General features: G+C 36.1%; 1 protein-coding gene across 1 annotated transcript in view; it reads right to left on the reverse strand.

Moving 5' to 3' along the window:
- Nucleotides 1–25,576, reverse strand: part of HECW1 (HECT, C2 and WW domain containing E3 ubiquitin protein ligase 1) — a 2,794,797-nt gene that overhangs the window by 1,194,654 nt on the left and 1,574,567 nt on the right. The window contains exon 8 of the mRNA XM_044065592.1: nt 16,155–16,719. Coding sequence (XP_043921527.1) covers nt 16,155–16,719 — 565 coding nt within the window. The remainder of the gene's footprint in view (nt 1–16,154; nt 16,720–25,576) is intronic.

Here is a 25,576-nt window from a genome sequence, read left to right on the forward strand (position 1 = left end):
GACCCCTGCAAGAGTAACTACCTTTGTCCTTCAAGCATTAGGGTTCATGGCATCTTGCTTGTATTCTGGTGCTTCCCAATGCCAAACTGCATATGAGGAAGCTTACAAGTGGTATCTCAAAAATGTATGGACACAGCACTGCCAGGATTTGGACACTGTCATTCAAATAATACCTTGCCTTCAAAAAGAATTTTTGTGGTGGGCTCAGTGAATGTCTTCCTAAACAAGGGACTCTCTGGTGACCTGACCAGAGGCGAGTCAGATTTTAACGACAGATGCCTCTCGGACATTGCTTGGGGAGCTCATCTTAAATGGAAAGTGGATACAAGACAAGTGGGCCTGTGCCAGACTACAGCATCTACCATATCAACATGGAAGGGAGATGTTAGCAAAGTCCAGTTTGCATTAATGGCTTTCAAGGAGTTACTTCTTCCAGGGCAGTGTGTTGATTCTAACAGACAACACAACTGTCATGTGGTACATCCAACAAGCAAGGGGAACACATTCTTATCCTCTATGCAGGCAAGACAATGATTTTATGGGAGACTGCGCTAAGCTTACCCAACTAACTCTTTGAGCAAGGTTTCTGCCAGGAGCACAGAACTCCTTAGCAGATGTGTTTAAGCAGACAAATCATGGATCCCCAATGGCAGGGAAACTGGATCTTCATGTATTTCAAGAAATTGACAGTGTCACTGGGGAACTCCAGACATAGATCTGTTAAACTTCTCCACTAAACCACCAGCTGCCAAAGTTTTTGCACAAAGGGGTTTCCATCACACAACTTGGAAAGTGGATGCTCTGTCTTTCAGTTGGAAAAACCTTCATGTGTATGCCTTTCCACCTACACACTCTTCTTCCAAAGGTGCTATTAAAAGTCAGACTACAAGACAAGCCAAGGATGATTTTGAAGCTGGCTCCAGATTATTACCTCGCAACACTGGTACCCACTACTAAAGGAGTCTGGTAAGGGAGCCTCCGCTGGCCTTTACTCTTTGATTCCTCATCTGTTATCTCAGTTTAAGGGCCGGTCACATCTGCTCAATGTCAAGCTTCACTTTCCTCTTCATCTAACAGCCTGGCATATTCTGTAAAGTTGGCAAAACACAGCAGAGTCTCCAACTTCCTCAACAAGTTTTAAATGTGATTATGGAAGCTAGAAGACCTAGTGTACAAGGAAAGTGTACGCAGAAAAATGGAAGAGATTTTTTATTTTGGAGTACACAGCAAAGAATTTGGAGATTTCTGAGCCTAATTTAATTGTGGCTCTTCAATATCTTACTTCGAGTTATTGGACAAAGGTTTGTCCTTCTCTTCCATTAAGATTCATGCTGCAGCTTATTTTCAGCTCACTATGATTGTGACCCACCATTGTTTCGCATCCTTTGTTCAAGCAGTTTCTTAGAGGGGCAAGGGGAATATAAGACCCCCAATGAGAGCTCCTACTCCTGCTTGCTGGGATCTCAATTTTGTGTTGGAAAAACTTACTCTGCAGCCTTTTGAGCCTGGGCGGCTACTGCTGAATTGAAATACTTGTCATGGAAGACTGCTTTTCTGTTGGGCTATTACTTCTGCAAGAAGGTGTGTCTGGGTTGGCAGGCCCTTATGGCAGTAGAGCCCTTTTGATTTTTCCATAAGAGGATGAGGGTATCATTATCGCACTAATCAACTTCCCTTTATGCCTAAGGTGGTTTCCTAGTGTGGCTTTAAACCAAACTATATTCATTTGCCTACTTTTATACGGAACCCCCAAACATGAGAAAAAAGATTTTGGTAACACTTTAGATGTACACAGGCAATTATGTTATTATTTAAGCAGTGACTAAGGATTTTAGGCAGTCTCAGCGAGTTGTTTTGTTTCTTTTTGCTTTAGGGAGTTCGCAGGGCAAGTTTTTCCTGTGTCAAAACAAACCTTATTTCCTAGATGGATTTTGGGTTTGCATTGCATTTTGTTATTATCCCATCATGGCAAGGAGATTCCAGCTGGGATTAGGCCTCATTCCACTACAGGGCTACTGCCACTTCAACAGCATTTCTAAGGGGGGAGGTGGCAACTAAGGATATTTTGGAGGCAGCTACTTGGAGGTTCAGTGCTTCACTTTCTCTAAGCATTATCACCTCCCCTATCTCTACTCTAAGTCTAGGGCTGGTTTGCACACAGCTGTTTTTGCAAGGCCTGTTGTCAGCTCCCTACTTCTTTATGATTTTGCCAGCCTCCCTTCCTGCTTTGGTAGATTCTGCAATTAGTAGGACTGCAGCAATGTGGAACCGAAAAGAACATACTACAGTTTTGTACCTACCATAAATGTAGATGTTCGAGGAATCCATGGCTGCAGTCCAATTTACCCTCCCTCCTTCCTCTCTGTTTTAGGGGTTGTGTAGGTGAGGTTATATGTTGATATTTTTGTATATATTTTTGTATATATTGTACATATTTTTGGTTACCTTGCAGGTATTTTGGGCCTTGTCTTTTTAGGGTCTTCTGACATCTAGGGGCAAGAAAAGACTGAGGGATGGCGTCGGTCATGCGCATTGAGTAATACTCCTGACGTACTGACGACGTCAGTCTACATCGCGCTCTGACCGACGTCAGCCATATACTCTGGTATTCGGGCCCGTAGCTGGACAGCTGGACTACTGCAATAGTAAGGACTGCAGCAATGTGGATCCTCGAACATCTACATTTATGGTAGGTACAAAACTGTACTTTTCTTTTGTGAACCCTTTATTTTTATTATGTAGCCAACGGGTGTGAATTTTAATTTTACTCTCAGGCTTTCCAATGAGCAGTCTAGGTTTATTTCCTTAAATATTGACTGATGATCTTGCAGTGCACAGAATTCTCAAAAGTTTTTACCAGCACCACAGTTAAAAAGCACAAGTTTTTCACTGTATAGCGTTACTTGTAGCCCATCTCTCACAATAATATTATTACTTGAAAAACAGTAGCATTATACAGATCTTTGTTGGCGATATGATATCTTTGCTTATTAAAATCTTATCCAAATTTTCCATTGCTTTCCTTTCTAAAAGAATGTGCCTTTCATGGTTGCAGTTAACATCTGCAGTGATCTTTGATCCCAGGAAAATTAAATTTATCACTGTCTCTACTTTTTTCCCATCTATTTTTTTATGTTGAACAAAAAAACAGCTTTTGAACTTTCTACTTTCACCTTCATCCAAAGGCTTGCAATGCTAGGAGGCTACTGCATTAAATCAAAACCCTAACAGCAGCTAGAAAGTAGTTGTTCAACAAATAAAGAAGTTTTTCAACCAGGGGAACAAGGTTAATATTCATTGTAAAGTTATCTTGCTTAGTAAGGACTCTTGTATTGCTATAGTCCACTCGGGAACCACAGCACTAGCATATACATCAAAGGCCTCCCTTTGTCCTTTTATTCAGCCATGATAGTAAAATGAAATTAGTGTTAAAGTTCTAAACATTTACTTTTTATACTTACCCTTACAATCTGTATGCCTATTCTTCCCTGAACAGCACATACAGATTGGCTTTGCTGTATTGTGGTTGGGCTGGGCCCTGCTCTGTTCGCCTCGCTCTGCTCGGCTCACTCCGCTCCTCTACCCTACCCCCAATTCTATCCCACCCCCATACCTCTACATTTATTCAACCCCACTGTCACCTGACCATTCCCTCCAGCAATTAATCACCAGCAAACAACTGCCACTGCTCCAAATTAAATCTCTACCAAATACTTAATTACTCACTGCTGCTGCCACACCATTACCTGTCTCTACAACCTAAGCCTGTGCATTACCTTGTTTAATCACATTTTAAAATGTACATTTTAGTCATATCACTCTTACTCACCCTCACTGGGCGGCCATGGTGGTGCAGCAGTTACTGTTGCCGCCTCACAGCAAGAGGTTTTCCGGTTCGAATCTCGACTGGGATGCCTTCTGTGTGGAGTCTGCATGTCCTCCCTGTGGTCGCATGGGTTTCCTCCGGGTGCTCCAGTTTCCTCCCACATCCCAAAGACATGCTGTAGGTGGATTGGACACTCTAAATTAGCCCTAGGTGTGACTGGGTGTGTGTGCCTTCTGTGGAAGGTTGGGCGCCGGTCTGGCAACTTGACACCGTAAAACTCCACTGCCAATCATGAGCGGACAGGTGATCTGCTGTGGCGACCCCTAACTGGGAAAAGCCAAAAGAAGAAGAACTCTTACTCACCCTCACTACCTTAACTCGTAGTACATCAATAAATACTGTCATACCCCTAGAAAAAATTTCCTACCATACGACATTCGCTATAACACATAGGAAAACCCACACAAATTTCACCATCTTTTCTACAATATACAATGAAAACATTATACCACGCACTAACAAAATCCACCTACCCCATCCATATACTCAAAAAACAACACACATACCCCTCACAAATCTTTCACACATTATAAAACATATCATAACAATCAGTACCATACTTCTGACCGCAGGTGACATACACACAAACTCAGGACCATGCTTCAACATACCTCCCAATAAAGGAAAATCTGACTTACTGATCATTAACATCAATACCAGAAGTATCTCCAATAAACTTCCTGACCTACATGCATTCATTAGTCACTACTCTCCTGACATACTTACCATTACTGAGACCTGGCTGAAACCCAATACCCACAATGAAGAAATCCTCCCTCCAGGTTATAATATTATTCAGCTACACAGATCTGGCAGGAAGGGAGGTAGAGTTGCTATTCTTTTCAAGAGCACACTCAACCTCCAACCTCTTCAAATCCCTATACCCACAATTCAAAATGCTGAAACTATAGGCTCTGTCCTGGCTCTAAACAAAGAAAAAAAATCAACATTTTCTGTAGCTATATCCCTCCAGGCAATAACTCTCCTACTATAGAATAAATCTTTCAATGGGTCAGCCATAACCTGCCTCAGGAAACTATTATGCTAGGTGACCTAAATATTGACTGGTTAGCCTGCAACTCCATTAACCTCACCAACCCAATTAACCTCTATGGATTTACTCAACTCATTCAAGAACCCACCAGAATTGATAGAAAATCCTAAAAGCAATCCACTATTGACTGGACATTAGTGAACTGCCCCAAACAATACTACCAGACAAGATGCATTCCAGATGGACTTAGTGACCATCACCCCACTTCCCTTTTAAGGAAACGTACCATTACCCCAAAGCCTATAATCTACAGACAGATCAGGGATGACCACAATATAGACCAACAGGACCTAAAAGACATTTTAATACAATGCAACTGGAAACGCCTACTAACCTTAGGACTAGACCAAGCAGTTGACTGTTTTAACAGCACATTTATCAATGCTCTTAACTCAATCGCACCTATCAGGAAAATAAAAGCCAAAGCAAACTATGCTCCATGGCTAGGTAGAGACACAAGAGCCTTATTAAAGTCTAGAGATAAGGTGTGGAAGAAATGGAAAAAAAGACAGTTCCAACCAAGCCATGCAAAACTACAGATAGCTCAGGAATCTAGCCAAAAACAAAGCAAACTAGATAAACAAAACTACTTCTTAGGTCTTCAAAACAAACATTCTTAAAAAAAAACAAAATTTTGGCATGCTATCAATTCCCTTCTAAAACCTGGTAAAACAACCATGCCTGTCCCCACCTCCCCAAACAATGATAACCAATACATTGCTTCCCAATTCAATTATCATTTAATAAACTCAATCCAGACACTGTCCACCCAGTTGTCCAAGATGAATCCCTCATCAACCCCTAAAAAAGAAAACTCTCTATGTAACACTACCAGAACTCCAAATAACATACCCTCCTTCACTCTCTCACCTGTTTCAACTTCTAAAATTAAAAACACTCCTCCTAAACTCTAAATCTACAACTCTAACTGCTGATGGACTTCATGCTAACTTTCTAAAAATAGCAGCTGACTCCCTATCTTACCCATTCTCAATCCTTATCAATCGGTCCATTCAGGAAGCTTATGTCCCTCAGATATGGAAAATATCCTACATCCTACCACTACATAAAGGTGGCCATTCCTATGATTTCTCCAACTACCATCGAATAGCTATACTCCCTCCACTATCTAAGCTTCTTGAGAAATGTATTCATTCTCAAGTCATGCAATACCTGAACACACACACAATCTTCTCTCCTCCACCCAACATGGTTTCCGTCCGCATCACAGCACAACTACTGTTCTTCTCTCTTTTACAAATCAGGTTAATCATCATAGAAAGAATAACAACTTTGTGTCTGCTATTTTCTTAGATCTCTCCAAAGCATTCAATATGGTCTCACACCCAAAACTAATAGATGCTCTAACCTCCCTATCATTTGCCCCCTCTACTCTATCCTGGTTTAACAGTTACCTACAGGACATACAGCAGTCAGTCCAATGGCAAGATACTATCTCCACTACTTCCCAATTCTTATGTACGCAGCCCCAATATTCACCCATATTAGAAAAATTGATCTTGATAAAATTGAATCATGTTACAACAAAATTGCTAAGTTTGCCAACAATTCTACCTTCAAAACCCATCATTGCCAAGTGCCAAGAAATATTCAATGGCTTGAATTTCTGCAATTAATCACCTACCAACAGCTAACAACTGCTTTTAATATCCTGAACTACCCTGTAAAAACGCCATCTCTAAAACAACTTCTCACCCACTACTCTACTAGTCGTCCCCTCTGTTCAACCACTGAATCTCTCCTTTGTACCACTAGGGCAAACAATACTGCAGGTAAATCTCTATACTATCATATTGTAGCTAAAACCTGGAATATTCCCCTCCATAACCTCCAGCACAAATATCACACAATTCAAAAAATTACTCAAATCACATCTTATGAAAACCTGGATCTGCCCATGTATAACATGACTAACACTTAATTACTCAATCAACCCTGTTTCTCTTTCCTCTGCCACATATAATTAATCCAATACACAATATAGGTCTAGACCTGTACACAGCTAACCTGGTAGACAGAATATCTCATCTCTTTATGCCATGCATCTCTTCTATTTTTCTTTTATAACTTTCTCTGTAGTTTTTTTATATTGTTTTTCCCAAAAAAACTACTGCTCAGCATTTCGCTTGTTTGGTTCTACTTTGAAAATATGTGTGAAAATGTGTTCAAATATGTTTTTATACTATTGTACTATTATAATGCTGTTTTATTGTTGTTTCTTGTGGAGCTTTTCTCCCTAGGCCTTCACTGAAAATGGACCCAGTCCAGTTGGATAATCCCGGTTAACAAATGTAAAATAAATAAATAAATGTAGCAGCATCACTAAGCAGTAGTGAGCATCAAACATTTGGGAATAAAGTGATCTGCAGCTATACTCCTCCTGAAATCATGATATGTAAGCTAATAAAAGAATAACAATGCCTATGCTTCTCATGGGATGAGCACAATAAACTCATGCAGTATGACAGACAGCTAGGAAAAAATGGTTTAGTAAGAATTGTGAGTATTTTTTTTTCTTTATCTTGGAAATTCAAAACTATTGCAGATCCTGGTATGATTTTCATATAGTTTGAAGTTGGTCTTAAAAGTAAGAAGGCTTTTTATTTGTCTACTGATGAAGGGAATGTTGTTCCAAAATTTAACTATACTTACAGATTATAAAGAAGAAATGGTTTAGTAAGAAAAGGAAATTGCGAGTATTTTTTTTTTATTTTGGAAATTCAAAACTATTGCAGATCCTGGTATGATTTTCATATAGTTTGAAGTTGGTCTTAAAAGTAAGAAGACTTTTTATTTGTCTACTGATGAAGGGAATGTTGTTCCGCGGTAGTGGTGCTGCGGTAGCGTTGTCGCCTCACAGCAAGACGTTGTCCTGTTCGATTCTCAGCTAGAGCGTCTTCTGTGTGGAGGCATACGTGAATGGGTGTGCCTTCATTGAAGGTTGTGCTGGTAACTCGGCACATAAAAATCCACTACCAAACATTAGCAGACCGGAGTTCCGCTGTGGCGACCCCTAATCGGGATAAGTCAAAAGACACAACAACAACAACTGATGAAGGGAATGTTGTTCCAAAATTTAACTATACTTATAGATTATAAAGATTTCCCATGTGACTTGTTGGATTTTGGGGATTCTCTTAGGTGTTAGTCTTTTGAATTGTTGTTAGTCTTTTGAATGAAGGCTCCTCTTTGTTTGTACTATTTTATTATAATGCTGACGGCTGGGGGGCTTGAGGGATGGTGAAGGATTTTATGTGCCATTGTATGCTGCACATATGATATCTGGTATGTTGTAAAATAAGAGAGAGCAAAGGAATTTTAAGGATTAATGGTGGTGCATGCATCTTTGTAGGTCCTTCAGAAAGCAAGAAAGAAAAACTGTTTTTAATGAACACAAAGGAATGAGGGTATTTTCTTAGAACTGGAAGGACTAATTTGTTGCTTATAAAATAAAATAGACAGTTTATTTGGAGCTAGAGAAAGAATGGCATATTTGTAAAAAATACATATATGATGAAAATATCATGAATATGGCATGGCAGGTAAAGGGAGAGTAAGAGCACAACATAATATACTGAGATAAATTTATGAAATGAATAAAGACAGATGCTTTACTATGATAAAAATATTTGTGAAAGGTAGCAGAGAAAAGATAAATCCTTTTCTTGGAAAAGTGATAAAATATAATAAAAAATTATGGGAGATGGATGATGATAAAGGGAAAAAAACAAGTACAAGGGATGGTATGGAGGTAAATAGATATGTAGAAGAAACATGTAAAGACAAAAAGTAAGGTGAAGGATGAAATGAGGAGTGAAGAAGGTAAGTAAAACAATACAAAAAAGAGTTGCAGGGCAGAATTTGGTTAAAGGAGTTGGAAAATATAAAAAGTAAGGAGAAATCAGATACCGTACCAGGAGAAGATAGCATTAGATATAAAGTATATAAAAAGATGTCAAAAGAGGAAAGTAAATATTTATTGGAAGTACTTAATCAATGGCTTGATTATGGATTGCAAGATGAAAATATTTGTATGGCACCAATAAAGTTACTTTGGAAAAAAAACAGTATGATGAAGTTAGAAAAGCAGAGACCTGCAACTTTAAGAAATATAGATTACAGGGGGTTGTTAAAATAGTAAAGGAAGTAATACAAGATGGAGTATATAATGTGAAGGGAAAGAACATCTGTGAAATGTTAATAGTAGTTAAATTATTAGTTATTAGAAAGGGATAATTTCAGGGTAATGTTGTGAAATCTAATATACATAAAGCCTGTGATGATACAGCACAGGAAACTATATTTTGAAGAAATATGGAACACCAAAGGAAGTGGTAAAATTTGTATGGTTACTGTTGAGTAAAAGTTTTAGTCAATGTAAGGGTAGGGTGGAGGATTGAAATAGAGAAGGCTGTAAAGCAAAGTAATGTCTTTCAGCTTATCCCATTAGGGGTCACCACACTGGATTACCGGTCCGCAGATTGATTGACAGTGTGGTTTTTGTAGTGTAGAATTGCCAGCCTGGCATCCAACCTTCATAGAAGGCACACACACACACCTGCATGTCTTTAAAACTCACTCAACTGCAGGAAGGACATGCAGGCTCCACACAGATGGCACTCCAGCCAAGACTCGGACCTGAGAACCTCTTGCTGTGAGGCAACAACACTAACCGCTGCACCTTCATGGCTTGAGAAGGCTGTAAAGCAAGGTATAGTATTTGGGACAATTTGAGATTCATTTGGTAATGAATTAATCTGATGATTTATTAACTAACTAAAGAACAAAAACTATGTATGTGAAGTAATATAATGTTTTTAGATGCAATGCAGAAAGTCGGACTGACTAATAGTTAAAAAAAAAAATAGTACAAAGTAGTATAAGGGTGCAAGTGTACATGGGTGGTATTTTCCCTAATATGAAGAAACTGAGGTTTTGAGTATATAGTTCTGGGAAGACAAAGTTAGGGAAGCAGAATGGAAATGAATATTTCAGGATTTCCAATGCATAATAAATTACTGAAAATGCATAATTTATATTTCAAGATGTAAGCATATTTCTTACATTCAGTTTTACTAGTAGAGTTAAATTATACTAGAGATGTGTGTGTGTTACCAAATAAGTTAGAAAGGAAAGTATTAGAACCTGATTTTTTATGGCATTAAAAGAAGGATTGCATATAATAAAGTGGGTTGGGTTAAAAATTCATATTAATTTTTTCTACATTTTTGTAAAAAATTGGTAAGCGCTTTGGCTGTGAGCTTCTTCAGACCAATACAAATACCAACTCCCATTCAAAGAGCACTTTTATACACTTCATCTCCCAATCATATTCATTCCCTAATTGGTCTGAAGAAGCTCACAGTGAAAGCGCTTACCAGTTTTTATTGCTGCAATAAACATTTTATGGTTCATGGAATATGTGCACTGCATTGTTGTATCACTGCTTTGTTTTTTGGGACTGTTGACAGTTTTTATATATGCATAGTATTACACAGGGACCTTTATGACTTCAAGTACTGGTAAATTATGCTTACAGAAGATAGCCTCTCACATATAAAATTAACACTATTGGTGTGACTACATGTTATATAATGTATTTAATGTACTGCTATATATGCTGTAATCTGTCTTTAGGGTGATTAAGGGGTGGGGTAAATGTTGTCCTCCATTCTGCATTCAATCCGGCAACACCAGGTGTGATTCTTAAAACTTTCAGCCTCCGTGGACTTGGAAGGATGTGATGAATGTTTTTTAGATCAATGCAAGTCCTACCTGTACTGGAAGGGAGTAACAAAACGTCTTTGTTTTCCCATATTTTACTGAGCTATAAATTCTCTGAACAATGTCTACTAAATACTATAATATGGTGATTATCCCAGTTTGAGGGAGGAAGCAGATATGTTTCAGACATTTTCTGCTATGGTGAGGAACGCACCAAATGCATTTAGAGGTTCTGAAAGAAGTGTCACTAGCAAATGCACAGCATCTGTTGTACAACAGGTAGCACACTCGCATTTGGAGAAGAAGGTTGTGGGTTCTCTTCCTACCCCAAGTAGCATGATTGCTGACACTGTAGTGTAGTATAAGGGGGTACCACATATTCCTGAGTGTGTCATCCTTTGGATGACATTAACTAAAGCCCCATCTGCTTGAGCTGCAGGTAGCTCTGCTGGATGTAAAAGATCCCATAGCACCTATCAAAAAGAGTTGGGGAAGTACCCTGATGCCCTGGCCAAATTTCCCCTAGCAGAATATATACCAGCTTGGATCTCTCCTAAAGATAGGTGACTAGCCTAGTGGGACTAACCCTGTTAACAAAGAATAAAGTAATAAATAAAATAAAAAAAATATAGCAATATTAAAGATCAAGTTAATTATCACAGCAAATGCCTACCAATGGTGAAGGAAAATACTCATAAACGGATTTAGGCCTGATACAAACAAAGGCCCCACTCACCAAGATTACCACAACTCCTGAAACCATTAGAAGTTGCATGTCTGAATTTCAGAAGGATCTTCCAAGAAAAACAGCTTTAGCACTAATTTAGAGTTCATGCAGGAGAAGCATCAGCAATGCACGTCACAGTGCAAAATGGAAACTGTTCAAGTTCACAGCAGCAGGGATGCTTATGTGATAGTTAACAGTGCTCTGAAATACTGACACAAGGCCTTCAAAAGAATTATATACTATCAATGAAAAATACACTAAGAGAGGTGGAGTAAAGAAAGTGTGGCAATCATTGCACTTAAGAATGAGTGGGAGGGTAGTGTTAAACAGAATGGAAGTAGCAGGCTAAAAAAAAACTTACAGAAAAATGATTGTAGCACATGGACAAAATCTTTGAAACAGAGCAGCATGCAGATGATGGGAAGAATTATGTATGTATTACATTACATTTGTACAGAAAGTGGTATATTTCTTAGAAATCTTTTGAAACTATGGTGTTATCTACAAATCCATGATTTCATATTTTATATCCAGTTGACAACATTCTTTACATCTTGAAGAAGGTTTTTTTATGCTAAACTACCCAATACTTAGTCCTTTTGATAAGATCTGAATTGAATTTGCTATCGCTTTAGTCATTTGCACTTCTTTGACAACAAATGTCGATTTCATGCTGCTGTTGTAAACAATATTTTGAAGTGGAAAACGAAACAGCTTTATTAGGAGGAGACAGTAATACTATGTACTGATGAGACCTACAATAAACTGACAGCTTACTGGCACTTGATACAACACTGTTCTCTGTGAAGAGCTGATCAAATCACAAGGGATGCCTACAATAAAATATGACTACCATTAGCATGTGGGTAATTGCTGCACACTACATTTGGGATTTAAGCACAGTTTGCTGACATTATCACTAAAGCTTTTAAGTGTATTTCATAAAGATAAGAGCTTGCTAATAGACATACAAGTGCATAATAGAGAATATTTTGGGACAGGTTACACAGCCCATTAAGAACTGAATTTTACAACCCAGTATGAAAGGGACATGGCTGTTTTAACTGCTTATCTGACACCCACCATTCCCTCCATTAAAAAAAAAAAAACATCTCTTGATACTGTGCTTAAAACATGAAGTCAAGTAATAAATAAAGCTGCTGCCAGAAGCATGTAAATAATTAACTTTGTAAATATGCTTTCCTTTACTCTGCGTATTCAGTACTAAAAACGATAACATCTTTCTGAGCTTGGATATTTTCAACAATACTGGTATTTCAGTCATAAAAATGCTAATGAAGACCAGTACCACTAAACTTCATGACTTAAGGGCTCAAGTCCGTGCTTTAGACATTAGCTCTAAAATGACTCATTGTTTGAGTCATGTTGCTCCTTATATTATAGTGTTTTTGCTAAAACTGAGAGGCATGTTACAATTATTATTCTAAACAAGGAGATGAAACCTATAAGAGATTTTGAGATATATAAAAAAGGAGATGCCTATGCTCTTAACATGTACATCACCTGCGATATTAATACTGAACCTACAACAAAATGGGGAGAAGGTCATTACAGCAAGAATTTTTCTGCAATATCAGTAGTGTTGACTGAAGCGAATTTTCCTCTGCTACAACTGACCTCAGGCCATTCAGGACAAATACCTTTAGTATTGGAATGTTCAATTTGAACATGATTCTAGTGCTAGCAGAGGCACTGATAAAATAGATCATCAGCCTCCACTCTGCCCTTCATCATTTCTTAACACAAATCTTTTTTTGGGACAGAGAGGGAATCAAACAGCAAAAAGCTAATTCAGGAGAAGAAGCCAGGGGAGAGGCAATCATGCCCTGTTTTAATTTAAGCTACATTGAGCTTGACAATTTTCATTATTCAGTTTGAATAGAGGCTTTTCTTTCAAACCTGTAGATAAAGGTGATGTTCCAAGGGCTATCACTGACTTGAAATTGTACATATGTAAGCTTTATCTCCATTAATTTTGAATGAAGTTTCATGTTTCAATGATAGTAAGTCTAATGCTATTAGGAAAAGAAGTACATATAACCCTGCTTTGTATAGTGCCTTGCAAGCATTTTCAGAAACATGCAAAAGAGATTTTTGTAATTTATTAAACAACAAAAAAGTGCACACATATTTTATAATCGTTTGCAAAACGAGAGGAAAGCTCTTCACAATTTGAGGAAACAACCAAATTTGAGAATAATTAAAGCAGATATGGGCAATGGGGTTGTGTTAATCTGACTATGATAAAAAGTTATTAAGTTTTTTAGGTGATTTTGATTGTTATGAGCATTATATAAGGAAAACATTTTATTAATTGACAAGTTTTCTTGATTTATTGTACCAGGGTTACACAGATTGCAGTTTGTTTGAATTTTTGAAAGTAGGTTTTCCTTAGATGGGAAAATGTTTTGGTATACCATATACTCACAAGAGCACTACAGACCCACCTTTCAGGCCCATTGTAGCAGCTGACTTTAGTAAAATAGAAATAATTTAAATTTATTTGGACTTGTTATTAAACCCAGCAGTACAAATGTCTAAATATTCTCTTAAGAGCTATTGGGTTTTCCTGGATGTTTTAAATAATCATAATTTTAAAGGGACAGAATTGATATTTGCAACCTTGGTTGTTTATATACTTCTATTTTTCAAGGTCTAGGAATAGAATACATCAAAAGTTACTTGACCAAGTTTACAATTTTTGATAACAAATTAATAAACTCAATTGGTCTGCTGTTGGAATTAACTGCAGGTTTGTTTTTTATTTTACAGGCAAAAGAAAGGTGTTACAATGGGCGTCAGAATGGTACCAGTATTTGCAAACTTGGCCATGAATTGGAGTGAACAGAAGGTGTTAGGAAAAACTCCCATTTTTTTGAGAAAATGTTGATTTATTATAGGTTTATTGATGACTTGATTTTTCCTGTGAAATAGCACTGAGGCAGAATTTAGACAGCTTTTTAAATATTTAAATAGAAGTACTAAATTTTCATTCAGTATTGGCAAGACAGGTGAGACAGTAAATTTTTTAAATGTAATTATGTTGGACATGAGAAATAAATGTTTTCATTGTAATGTTCACAGAAATAACATGTCTGTTAACAATTATCTGCTTCGCAATAGTTAACATCCACAGTTCATGAAATGGAATATTATTAGGGAGCAGTTCATACGGTTCAGCTGTTTAATTAGTGATGACAAACCAGTCAATGATGAGATATGTTTCTTAAAGGATTTGTTTATAGATAGATGGTACAAAGAATCAACATTGAATTCTATTATGATTGAGCTTTGTGAAAAGAGGTCAGTGAGATTTCAATCCATTTTATTATCGGGTTATTCTGTTAGCCAAACACAGAAAAAGGCTCCTTTTTGAGACCATTTCCATTGCCTATATTTTTAGATATGAAAGGAGTAAAAAAAAAACATCATTTTTAATAATTGGAAAACAGTATTAGATAACTATGATTTGACTAACATAATTGGCGAGGGACCATCATTTGTTTAGAAGAGATCATACAATGTCAATTTGTTAGAAAATTCTATAATTAGAACAGTTAGAACCTTTGTACCTTTTGGTTCTTACTGTTGCCAATGTTATAGGTGTTGCAGATACATTAATTAGGGTTCAATTGTTATTCTAAAGCATGCTGGCAATCTATACTGGGTGAAGAACAGGTTTATATGGAACTACGAACCAACCAACGATAACCAGAAAAATCCAAGAAGACTGAGCTCTCCAAAAATACTTTATTGCAACAAAAACACAGGATACCACCACAACTGACCTAGGTTTCGTCCAAATGACTTCATCAGAGTGTGATGGAATATATATACACACCCACACACACACACCCTCATGATTAAATAAAACCAATTAATCAATTTGCCAATTAAATAAACCAATACCCACATATACAAAAAATACAAGAAAATAATACAAAGAAAAAATCAACATGAAACTAAAATTAAGTGTAAAAATAATATGACAATGTAAAAATTAAGAAATAAAAATAAAAATAATGAATAATGTGAAGAATAAATATGACAATAGAAAACAAGAGAATATATGTAACTCAATTAAAATAAAAGCAATTCCTATTCTGCTAAGTTAATATATATGCCAAGGTATATGCATTTAAAATCCAAGAATATGTAAATGAATGAATGTATATGTGTATGAAGATTGTAAAACATATGCATAAAAAACATATGTATAAAAATATAGTTGATAGCTTGTAAAATTCTGAATACGTAAAATAAGCGTCAACCTGTCAGTTGTCTAAGCTTTAATAAGGGTTTTAAAGATACAAATTCATTCAGCCCAGGGTAGTGATAGGCATTTAATATAAGTTGCCATTTCAATTCACAAATATCAAGATGGCTATCAATAACTCTACCCTGTTTGTCCTTGACAAGTTGCTGAATAACAAAAAACTTAAAAAAATGGTTATTGTAGGCCGTAATGTGTCTAGCTAATGCATTTGTAACCTTCTGATGTCTTATATCTAACAGATGTTCGTTAATTCTCTCCCTAAATCGTCTGCACGTTTTTCCTACATAAAATGCCGTACATAACTGGCATTTGGCTACATAAATAACATTTTTGGAGTAACAGTCGAAATGCCCCTTAAACTCAATATGTATGTGGTTAATCAAACAGTCCTTCCCTGTAGTTAATATATGCTTACAAGTCAGGCATCTCCCACATTTGTAATTACCCAAATTTTTAAACGGATTAATGTCTGACCTGGCACAATATTCAAAAATGTCCTTCATAGTTTTGTCCTTCCTAAATATAAACTTAAGTTTACGCTTAGCTAATTCTGAAAATTCATTAAGTTTAGAAAAGGCTGCCCAATTCTTCTCAATCAGCTTAGTAATGTACACAGTGTCAGCATTGTAGGTCAAAACATACAGGAAATGTTCTTTAAATTTTATATTATTAATCCCAAAGTCACATGTGCTAGTGAACAGATCATTGTTGTTTTTAAGGATGGGTACATAAAAACCTCCATCCCTTTTGAATTGTATCTCACTTCTGATTTCATCACATAAAAATTTGGGATAGCCCCTGTTCAAAAATAATTGAGTCATGAAATTTAATTCCATTTGGAAGTCCTCCTCCTCGCTAACCATGCGGGCAGCTCTGACCATTTGCCCCTTAATAATGGCTTTTTTTATATGGTCCGGATGCCAGCTATCAAAATGTAGGTACGAATTCGAGAAGGTGGGCTTCCTGTAAATATTAGACACCAAATGTTGCCGTGCTGCATCAAAAGTAAGCTTGATATCCAAATAGGATATACAATCATTCTTAACCTCATGTGTAAATTTCAAAGACCAAATTGTTTTTATTTCTTAATTTTTACATTGTCATATTATTTTTACACTTAATTTTAGTTTCATGTTGATTTTTTCTTTGTATTATTTTCTTGTATTTTTTGTATATGTGGGTATTGGTTTATTTAATTGGCAAATTGATTAATTGGTTTTATTTAATCATGAGGGTGTGTGTGTGTGGGTGTGTATATATATTCCATCACACTCTGATGAAGTCATTTGGACGAAACCTAGGTCAGTTGTGGTGGTATCCTGTGTTTTTGTTGCAATAAAGTACTTTTGGAGAGCTCAGTCTTCTTGGATTTTTCTGGTTATCGTTGGTTGGTTCGTAGTTTGTATTGTTACTATGGAGGACAACAGCTCCCCAGATGACATCAAGGTGCTTTTGCAACAGATTCAGGAACAACTGCGTGAGCACACTGTGTTAATTCAAAAACTAAGTGAACCTAAACAACCTCATGTTCCTGATACTTTCTCCAATGGAAGCAGCTTGGGTTTTCCATTAACCCAAGCAACCCCAGTAATTCCTTTTACTGGGACTAATGTTCGGAGTGATGTTAACAGCCCTAGTCAGGGACAAAGTTGTGATTCACGACCACACAGGACTGAAGTACTCAACACTGGCAAAGGTCAGGCAAGTTGGGCCATCAATTGTTTCTATTTTAAAGATAACAGTGCACCTATATTATCTAACTGCAATTTTCAACATAAACCTATGGCTGGGCTGTTAAAAGACTTTGAGAGACTGTTATTCAAAGTCAAAAAGACACAGCTTGAAGCAAGTTATCGTAACAGAAATATAGAACTGGGCCAAGTACCGAAGGGTTTGCGCCTATGGAGATACCCGAATGGGTGTGAAAACAATAAAGAAATGGTTAAAGAGTTGCATCAATTGTTTAACTCCACCGGGGTGCACATCATGGAGTTGATGGTTAAACATAATAATGTTAAAATTGAGAAGCTTGTCAAAGACTTAGATATACTTAATTCCATTATTATTCAAGACCTGGCCTTTGAGCAGTATTATAATAATTATTCGAATATTGTCCAAGATGTTAATAAATGCTGTGACAGCATTTATAATAAGAAGTTGGATAAAATCAAAAGAGATTCTAAAGCTTACAAAACCGGGCATGTTTACCAATATGATGACAGCGAAAGAGTTAAAAACACACACTCCACTAATTCAACGAATCAACGAGTAACACTAGTTGACGTAATTTCACCGGAAGCTACGCAGAGTTCAAATTCTTTCAGCTTTCGGGAGAGTGACCTTTTAGAAGAGGTTCCACGACGTTCGGAGAGGTTGAAGCGCCTGGAGTCAGGACGGGACGACCATGGGGATTATCGGGGAGGAGCAAGACCAAAAGTACCCCCTCAGAAATCGGATCAAGAGCGGAACTGGACCAGGGACTCAAGAAGGTAAATAAAAAAGTGTACCAGTTGCATCAAGCCACCTGTTGTGACAATGACTGTGTAATATGTTTAAAGACTAAAGGTACTTTAGAATTCAACAAGCATGTTCGCAGTTTTTCTGTGGATTTTTCTACAAACGGGGTGGAATTGTGTTTGTTCAACGCGGAGAGTAATACGGACATTTGCGTTGATTTACACAATATAACTGGGTTATCAGGGCGGAACACGTATTTATCTGGTGACTATGAAGTAGAGTCTTGTAGTTTTGTTACGGAGGTTCCGACTGACAATAACGCGTATTTGAACTTAGTTCTAAATGACACTGGCAATAGCGAACACAGTCTTGGAACTAATTTGTTGGATGACCAAGGTATATTTTCTGAATATTGTAACAGTGCCAACGAGAACTGTGTAATTTTTAACAATGATAATTGTAATGTATTGAATGTCTCCAAATGCGTGAACAGCTTTTCTGATGTTGTTGCATCTAATGTTGAATTGGTTGGATGCAGGGATGAGAGTGGAGATTTAATGGAATTGAGTGTTTATTCCTATACAGACAATGATATATCTAATAATTTCACACCGACAGTTGCAGAGATTTCACCTAAATCAACATATGATGCTGATTTAACATTATGTCACAATAGTTGCTCAGGACAGAGTAATTTGGTTAATGTTACTGATGGTCATTTTTATTCTGCCATATTCAACAGTGATGAGGACGCAACAGATGTGAATTTTCACACTGAAGTAACTTGTGATGTTAGTATAGGGGTACTATCTAATCCCATTATACTTCACAATAAGGTTAATGATTTTAAAATATTTAATTATTCTAGCGTCAACCTGGATAACAAACATGCTGAATTTATGTCCAAAGGGTTTAACTTTGTCCCTTGTAGGAGAGCCAATATTGCTGATGTACTTATTGACCTTAGAATGTTTATACGTAAATTAAATTTAGCCCTATTTTTTGGTAATGATATGAGTGTTGAGGGTGACTTTAGAGGAACTAGTTTATATAGGCAAAGCACATTTAACCTGCCTTATAACAAAATCACTGAAATTTTTCAGAATATATGTGAGCAAGATATCAGGCATGTTTTAGATAACAGAGGGCCTATTTTTTTGGATAATATGAACAAGGATGAACACACAATTTTTGACCAATTAAGGAACATCCAGACTATACTATTATGAAACCTGATAAAGGTAGCGGTGTTGTTATTGTGGACAAGGATGATTATGTCAGTGTGATGCTTGGTATGCTTATGGATGACAACTACACGGAGGTTGGTTGGAACGAAATCAATATAGCTTATAAAAAGATTGATTTGACTTTAGATGACATGCTTTTTCAAGGGGAAATCAATGAAAACGAACACAATTTTATGTCTAATAGTGTACCAGTTGTCAGCGGGATCTTTGGTATCCCTAAGATCCACAAAGGCCTAAACAATGTAAGTTTAGGCCAATTGTGGATGGAAAGAGAAGCAAAACTTCCTTTATAGGTGAATTTTTAGACAACAAGTTAAAACAGGGTTTACAGTGTTTTCCCCTGATTACAAAGGATTCGTGGCAATTTTTGGATAAAATTAAAAAACTTAAGATTCAAGGCACAGCGTGTTTTGTTACTATTGATGTCATCAATCTTTTTACATGCATTCCACATGATATAGGGCTAGAGTGGCTTGAGGAACAATTATTATCAACAGGTATGTACGATCAGGAACACATTAACACCTATGTTAGACTTATGGAATTGGTATTACAAAATAATTTTTTATTTTTTGAGGAACATCTTTTTCGACAGTCTATTGGAGTTGCTATGGGGGCGGCCTGCGCCCCCATTTACGCTAATTATGTTATGGCATATTGGGAGTCCAAGTATGTGTTCAATAGTGAATTTTGTCCTTATATCAAGTTTTATACCAGATATTTGGATGACATTTTTATCATTTGGCAAGGAGAGAGCCTTATATTGGAAGCATTTATTGCATATTTAAATCAAACAATTTGGTTTTTGAAATTTACACATGAGGTTAAGAATGATTGTATATCCTATTTGGATATCAAGCTTACTTTTGATGCAGCACGGCAACATTTGGTGTCTAATATTTACAGGAAGCCCACCTTCTCAAATTCGTACCTACATTTTGATAGCTGGCATCTGGACCATATAAAAAAAGCCATTATTAAGGGGCAAATGGTCAGAGCTGCCCGCATGGTTAGCGAGCAGGAGGACTTCCAAATGGAATTAAATTTCATGACTCAATTATTTTTGAACAGGGGCTATCCCAAATTTTTATGTGATGAAATCAGAAGTGAGATACAATTCAAAAGGGATGGAGGTTTTTATGTACCCATCCTTAAAAACAACAATGATCTGTTCACTAGCACATGTGACTTTGGGATTAATAATATAAAATTTAAAGAACATTTCCTGTATGTTTTGACCTACAATGCTGACACTGTGCACATTACTAAGCTGATTGAGAAGAATTGGGCAGCCTTTTCTAAACTTAATGAATTTTCAGAATTAGCTAAGCGTAAACTTAAGTTTATATTTAGGAAGGACAAAACTATGAAGGACATTTTTGAATATTGTGCCAGGTCAGACATTAATCCGTTTAAAAATTTGGGTAATTACAAATGTGGGAGATGCCTGACTTGTAAGCATATATTAACTACAGGGAAGGACTGTTTGATTAACCACAAACATATTGAGTTTAAGGGGCATTTCGACTGTTACTCCAAAAATGTTATTTATGTAGCCAAATGCCAGTTATGTACGGCATTTTATGTAGGAAAAACGTGCAGACGATTTAGGGAGAGAATTAACGAACATCTGTTAGATATAAGACATCAGAAGGTTACAAATGCATTAGCTAGACACATTACGGCCTACAATAACCATTTTTTTAAGTTTTTTGTTATTCAGCAACTTGTCAAGGACAAACAGGGTAGAGTTATTGATAGCCATCTTGATATTTGTGAATTGAAATGGCAACTTATATTAAATGCCTATCACTACCCTGGGCTGAATGAATTTGTATCTTTAAAACCCTTATTAAAGCTTAGACAACTGACAGGTTGACGCTTATTTTACGTATACAGATTTTTACAAGCTATCAACTATATTTTTATACATATGTTTTTTATGCATATGTTTTACAATCTTCATACACATATACATTCATTCATTTACATATTCTTGGATTTTAAATGCATATACCTTGGCATATATATTAACTTAGCAGAATAGGAATTGCTTTTATTTTAATTGAGTTACATATATTCTCTTGTTTTCTATTGTCATATTTATTCTTCACATTATTGATTATTTTTATTTTTATTTCTTAATTTTTACATTGTCATATTATTTTTACACTTAATTTTAGTTTCATGTTGATTTTTTCTTTGTATTATTTTCTTGTATTTTTTGTATATGTGGGTATTGGTTTATTTAATTGGCAAATTGATTAATTGGTTTTATTTAATCATGAGGGTGTGTGTGTGTGGGTGTGTATATATATTCCATCACACTCTGATGAAGTCATTTGGACGAAACCTAGGTCAGTTGTGGTGGTATCCTGTGTTTTTGTTGCAATAAAGTATTTTTGGAGAGCTCAGTCTTCTTGGATTTTATATGGAACTCTGAGGGGGTTGTTTATTTAAGCAATTTACAGTTCCTGTGAAAACCTCTAAGTGGAAAAACTACTAGTAAGCTTTTATGTAGGATTTACGAGCATTTTTTAGCCATTAGAAACAAGTATTTTAGCAATGCACTGGCTAAACATGCAGATAAGTGTATTAACTATATATATATATATATATATATATATATATATATATATATATATATATATATATATATATATATATATATATATATATATATATATATATATATATATACACACACACACACATTTTTTTTTCTTTAAATTGGATCACATTGTCAATAAACCTCTTAATGGTGATGCAAACACAACACTTGAGTGCAAAGAAGTGAGATGGCAGATAACATTGGCAGCTGGTAGGGCACCAGGATTGCATGATTTTATAAATATTAAATGTCTTTTGAATTCACAAAAGACTTAATGAAAGTATTTTCTTTATTTGCGATATGTTTAACTATGTTTCTTCATGAGGGTTTTAAGCATGGTGGGTATAAATTAGTTTGTGATTCTTAACCATTATTAATTTGACATTTGAAGGTTTTAACGTTTACATTTCAATTTATGTTTAATATTATTTGCTTGTGTTAGCTGCTCATCCTGTGGCTCATTTAGTAGTGTATAAAAGGAAGTTGATTGTATATTTTTGTGTTCTGATGAAGTCCAATGGTACATTAAATAGTACAAAAGCACTTAAAATTTTATTTTCTCAGCTTTTGTTTTCTCTTTTGAGCATTCTTGTTGGTATTTTTATGCTGTTTAATTCTGAACACTGTGCCATTTATTCCAGTTTCTTTTTGGTTTTTGATTTTCATTTTGCAGTGAACTACTGTTTAAGCTGTATGCTGAGGGAGAAGCTGTTTACCAAATGCAACAGTACTGCACTTTTCTGATTTCTAGTCTGGAGATTATAATAATAAATGCATAGCAAGAGAGGTCCAGACCCTGAGGCTTTGGGGATACTAGTGGTTGCCGTCATACCTTTTAGTGAGGCACCAACTACTCAGTTTGTGTGGGTTCTTTCTTAGTATGCATGTTTAATAACTTTTGGTTCAAGGTATTAGTTGCAGAGACTTTGTAGATTTTGAAGGTAAACAGTAGTTTACAATCGTATTTAACTGGGAAGGAGATATCATTGAAATAGTTCATGAAGAGGCTATATTTATAAGAACCAGACTGAGACTATTATGTTTACTACTGAGTTGGTTAACCATCTGATCCAGGGAGGTTTTGTTTGTTAAATCTAAGAGCTTCCGAATTTCCACATACTGAAGACATAGGTGCTCCAGTTCATTGAGGGGCAGTTGAAGTCTCCCAGAATAATGGAATTCTTGTCTACAGTGAGTTAACTGAATGCATTTATGGATCTTACATGATTATCAGGGGATATGGTGTCCTGTAAAAAGCTATAAGATGACAGTTTGTTCTGTTTAGGGTGATTTTTATGAGTTTTGTTTCTGGATCTCTGGGAATCTGCCTGGTAGGGATATGGACCTTAACAAATACAGAGATGCCACAACCATAGTTATTGGGGCTGAAGGCATAGGGGAAAAAACTTGTATGGACGGAGTGACTTTAAACATTTAAACCAAATCTCAGTAATTATACAAAATTAATGTGTTCCAAATGCAGAAGAACCTCAAGGTTGTGTTCCAAGTGCAGAAAATCCTCAAGATTGGTAAATGAGACCTAGTCTTCCTAGATCAGAGATGATTTTGTAAAGATTTTTACAGCCTTGGTGTAAGATATTTAAATACAATTTTGTTTACATTAAGGTGGACGTGTATGCTGCTCATGGTCTCTTGTTATATAAGTAAAGATATATAAATAGATATATGTTTACTGTCAGAAGGAAAACTTCAGGTTAGACTTGCACTTTCACATACATATTTATTTGTGTTGAGTAGGAGTTTATTATCTCTGAGCATAGGACTGTTACCACACATTTATTATCTCTGAGCAGAGGACTGTTACTACACGTTTATTATCTCTGAGCGGAGGACTGTTACCACATGCTTATTATCTCTGAGCAGAGGACTGTTACCACACGTTTATTATCTCTGAGCAGAGGACTGTTACCACACGTTTATTATCTCTGAGCATAGGACTGTTACCACACATTTGTTATATCTGAGCAGAGGACTGTTAACACAAGTTTATTATCTCTGAGCAGAGGACTGTTACCACACATTTATTATCTCTGAGCAGAGGGTTGTTACCAAATGTTTATTGTCTCTGAGCATTATTTCTGAGCAGAGGACTGTTACCACACTACATGAGGATATCAAATGCTAAGATGCTGTTAATAGAAGGGAAGCAATAGAGATGACTTTCCAGTTTTGTATAGCGGTTTGTGAAATTATTTTATGGAATACACAAAATAAATAATAATTTGCTATATGCATTAGTTTATGGAGGGATGTAACTAAATGGGCTGCCTAAATAAGATGATTTAAGGAAAAAGTACATGCTAAGCTATTAATAAGATGTAAAGAAAATTAGATTTATGAAGCAGTCATGGCTTGTGTTGCTCTGTGCAAAGAAAGGGCACTCAGTGGATAAGATGGCAACTATGAACTTATGAGAAGACTAGAGTAGCTACAGGCTGCCTGAAGGACTAGATGGAGGGAAACCAGGTCTATATCACTTTGTTGAAAGCTTAATTCCATGCATACCTATTCATCATACCCTACTTGTTGAACACCATTTCTTTGAACATTTACATCATCACCACCAGAGCAATCATAACAAACAACACATTATTTTAAACTCACCAAGGTGGGGGGGCTTTGTCCCCCACACCCCTCACTGTGTGGGGCTGTGCCCTCCACACCCCCTCTAATTATATATACCAACTCCAACATCTTACTATATTGGGGAAAAGGGCAAATTTGTAAAGATGGCCAACTAACTTCCTCCCCTAGAAAAAGTTTCAATGATGTAAACGTTCAAAGAAAGGGTATTTGAAGATTAGGGTTCAATGAATAGGCGTTCAGGGAATTAAGCTTTCCATGAAGTAATAAAAACTCAGGGATACCTCCTTACCCTAATATTCAACAGTCTTGCTCTTCTAAAGCAAACACATGGATAAACATCCAAAAATTAATAGTACCCAAAACAAGTTTCTGCATGAGAGTAAGCCCCATGTACAACTTTAAATATACTAATTTTGAGATTGCACAGCACTCGGGACTAACCAGGTTTCTATCTCCCCCCACTGTTTTATTATCTCATCCTTGCATATACACACAGCTTTTGATGAAAGAGGAATGTGAGAAACATTACATCACAACTTCATTTTATATATATGTATGTGTATGTATGTATATATATATATATATATATATATATATATATATATATATATATATATATATATATATATACATATACATATATATATATATATATATATACACACACACACACACACACACACACACACACACACACACACACACATGTGTGAACAGTCTATTTTGTGTTTGGTGGTTTGGTGTTTAATACATAAAATACCATTTGCATCAAAAATATTGATATCACACTAGTCGACAAGCAACTCTTCAAAAAAAAAAAAAAAAACATTAATCGAACCTGTTGAGGAATATACAAATCAAAGGAAAACCTTGCCGAGCACATATGAGCAAGCATGCATGTGCACAAGCAAAATCTACCAGTCTGTCATTTCTGTTGAGTTTATA

This window comes from Protopterus annectens, chromosome 3.part0 (assembly GCF_019279795.1).
Source record: "Protopterus annectens isolate FY-2018-M chromosome 3.part0, PAN1.0, whole genome shotgun sequence".
In the NCBI taxonomy this organism is placed as follows: Eukaryota; Metazoa; Chordata; order Ceratodontiformes; family Protopteridae; genus Protopterus; species Protopterus annectens.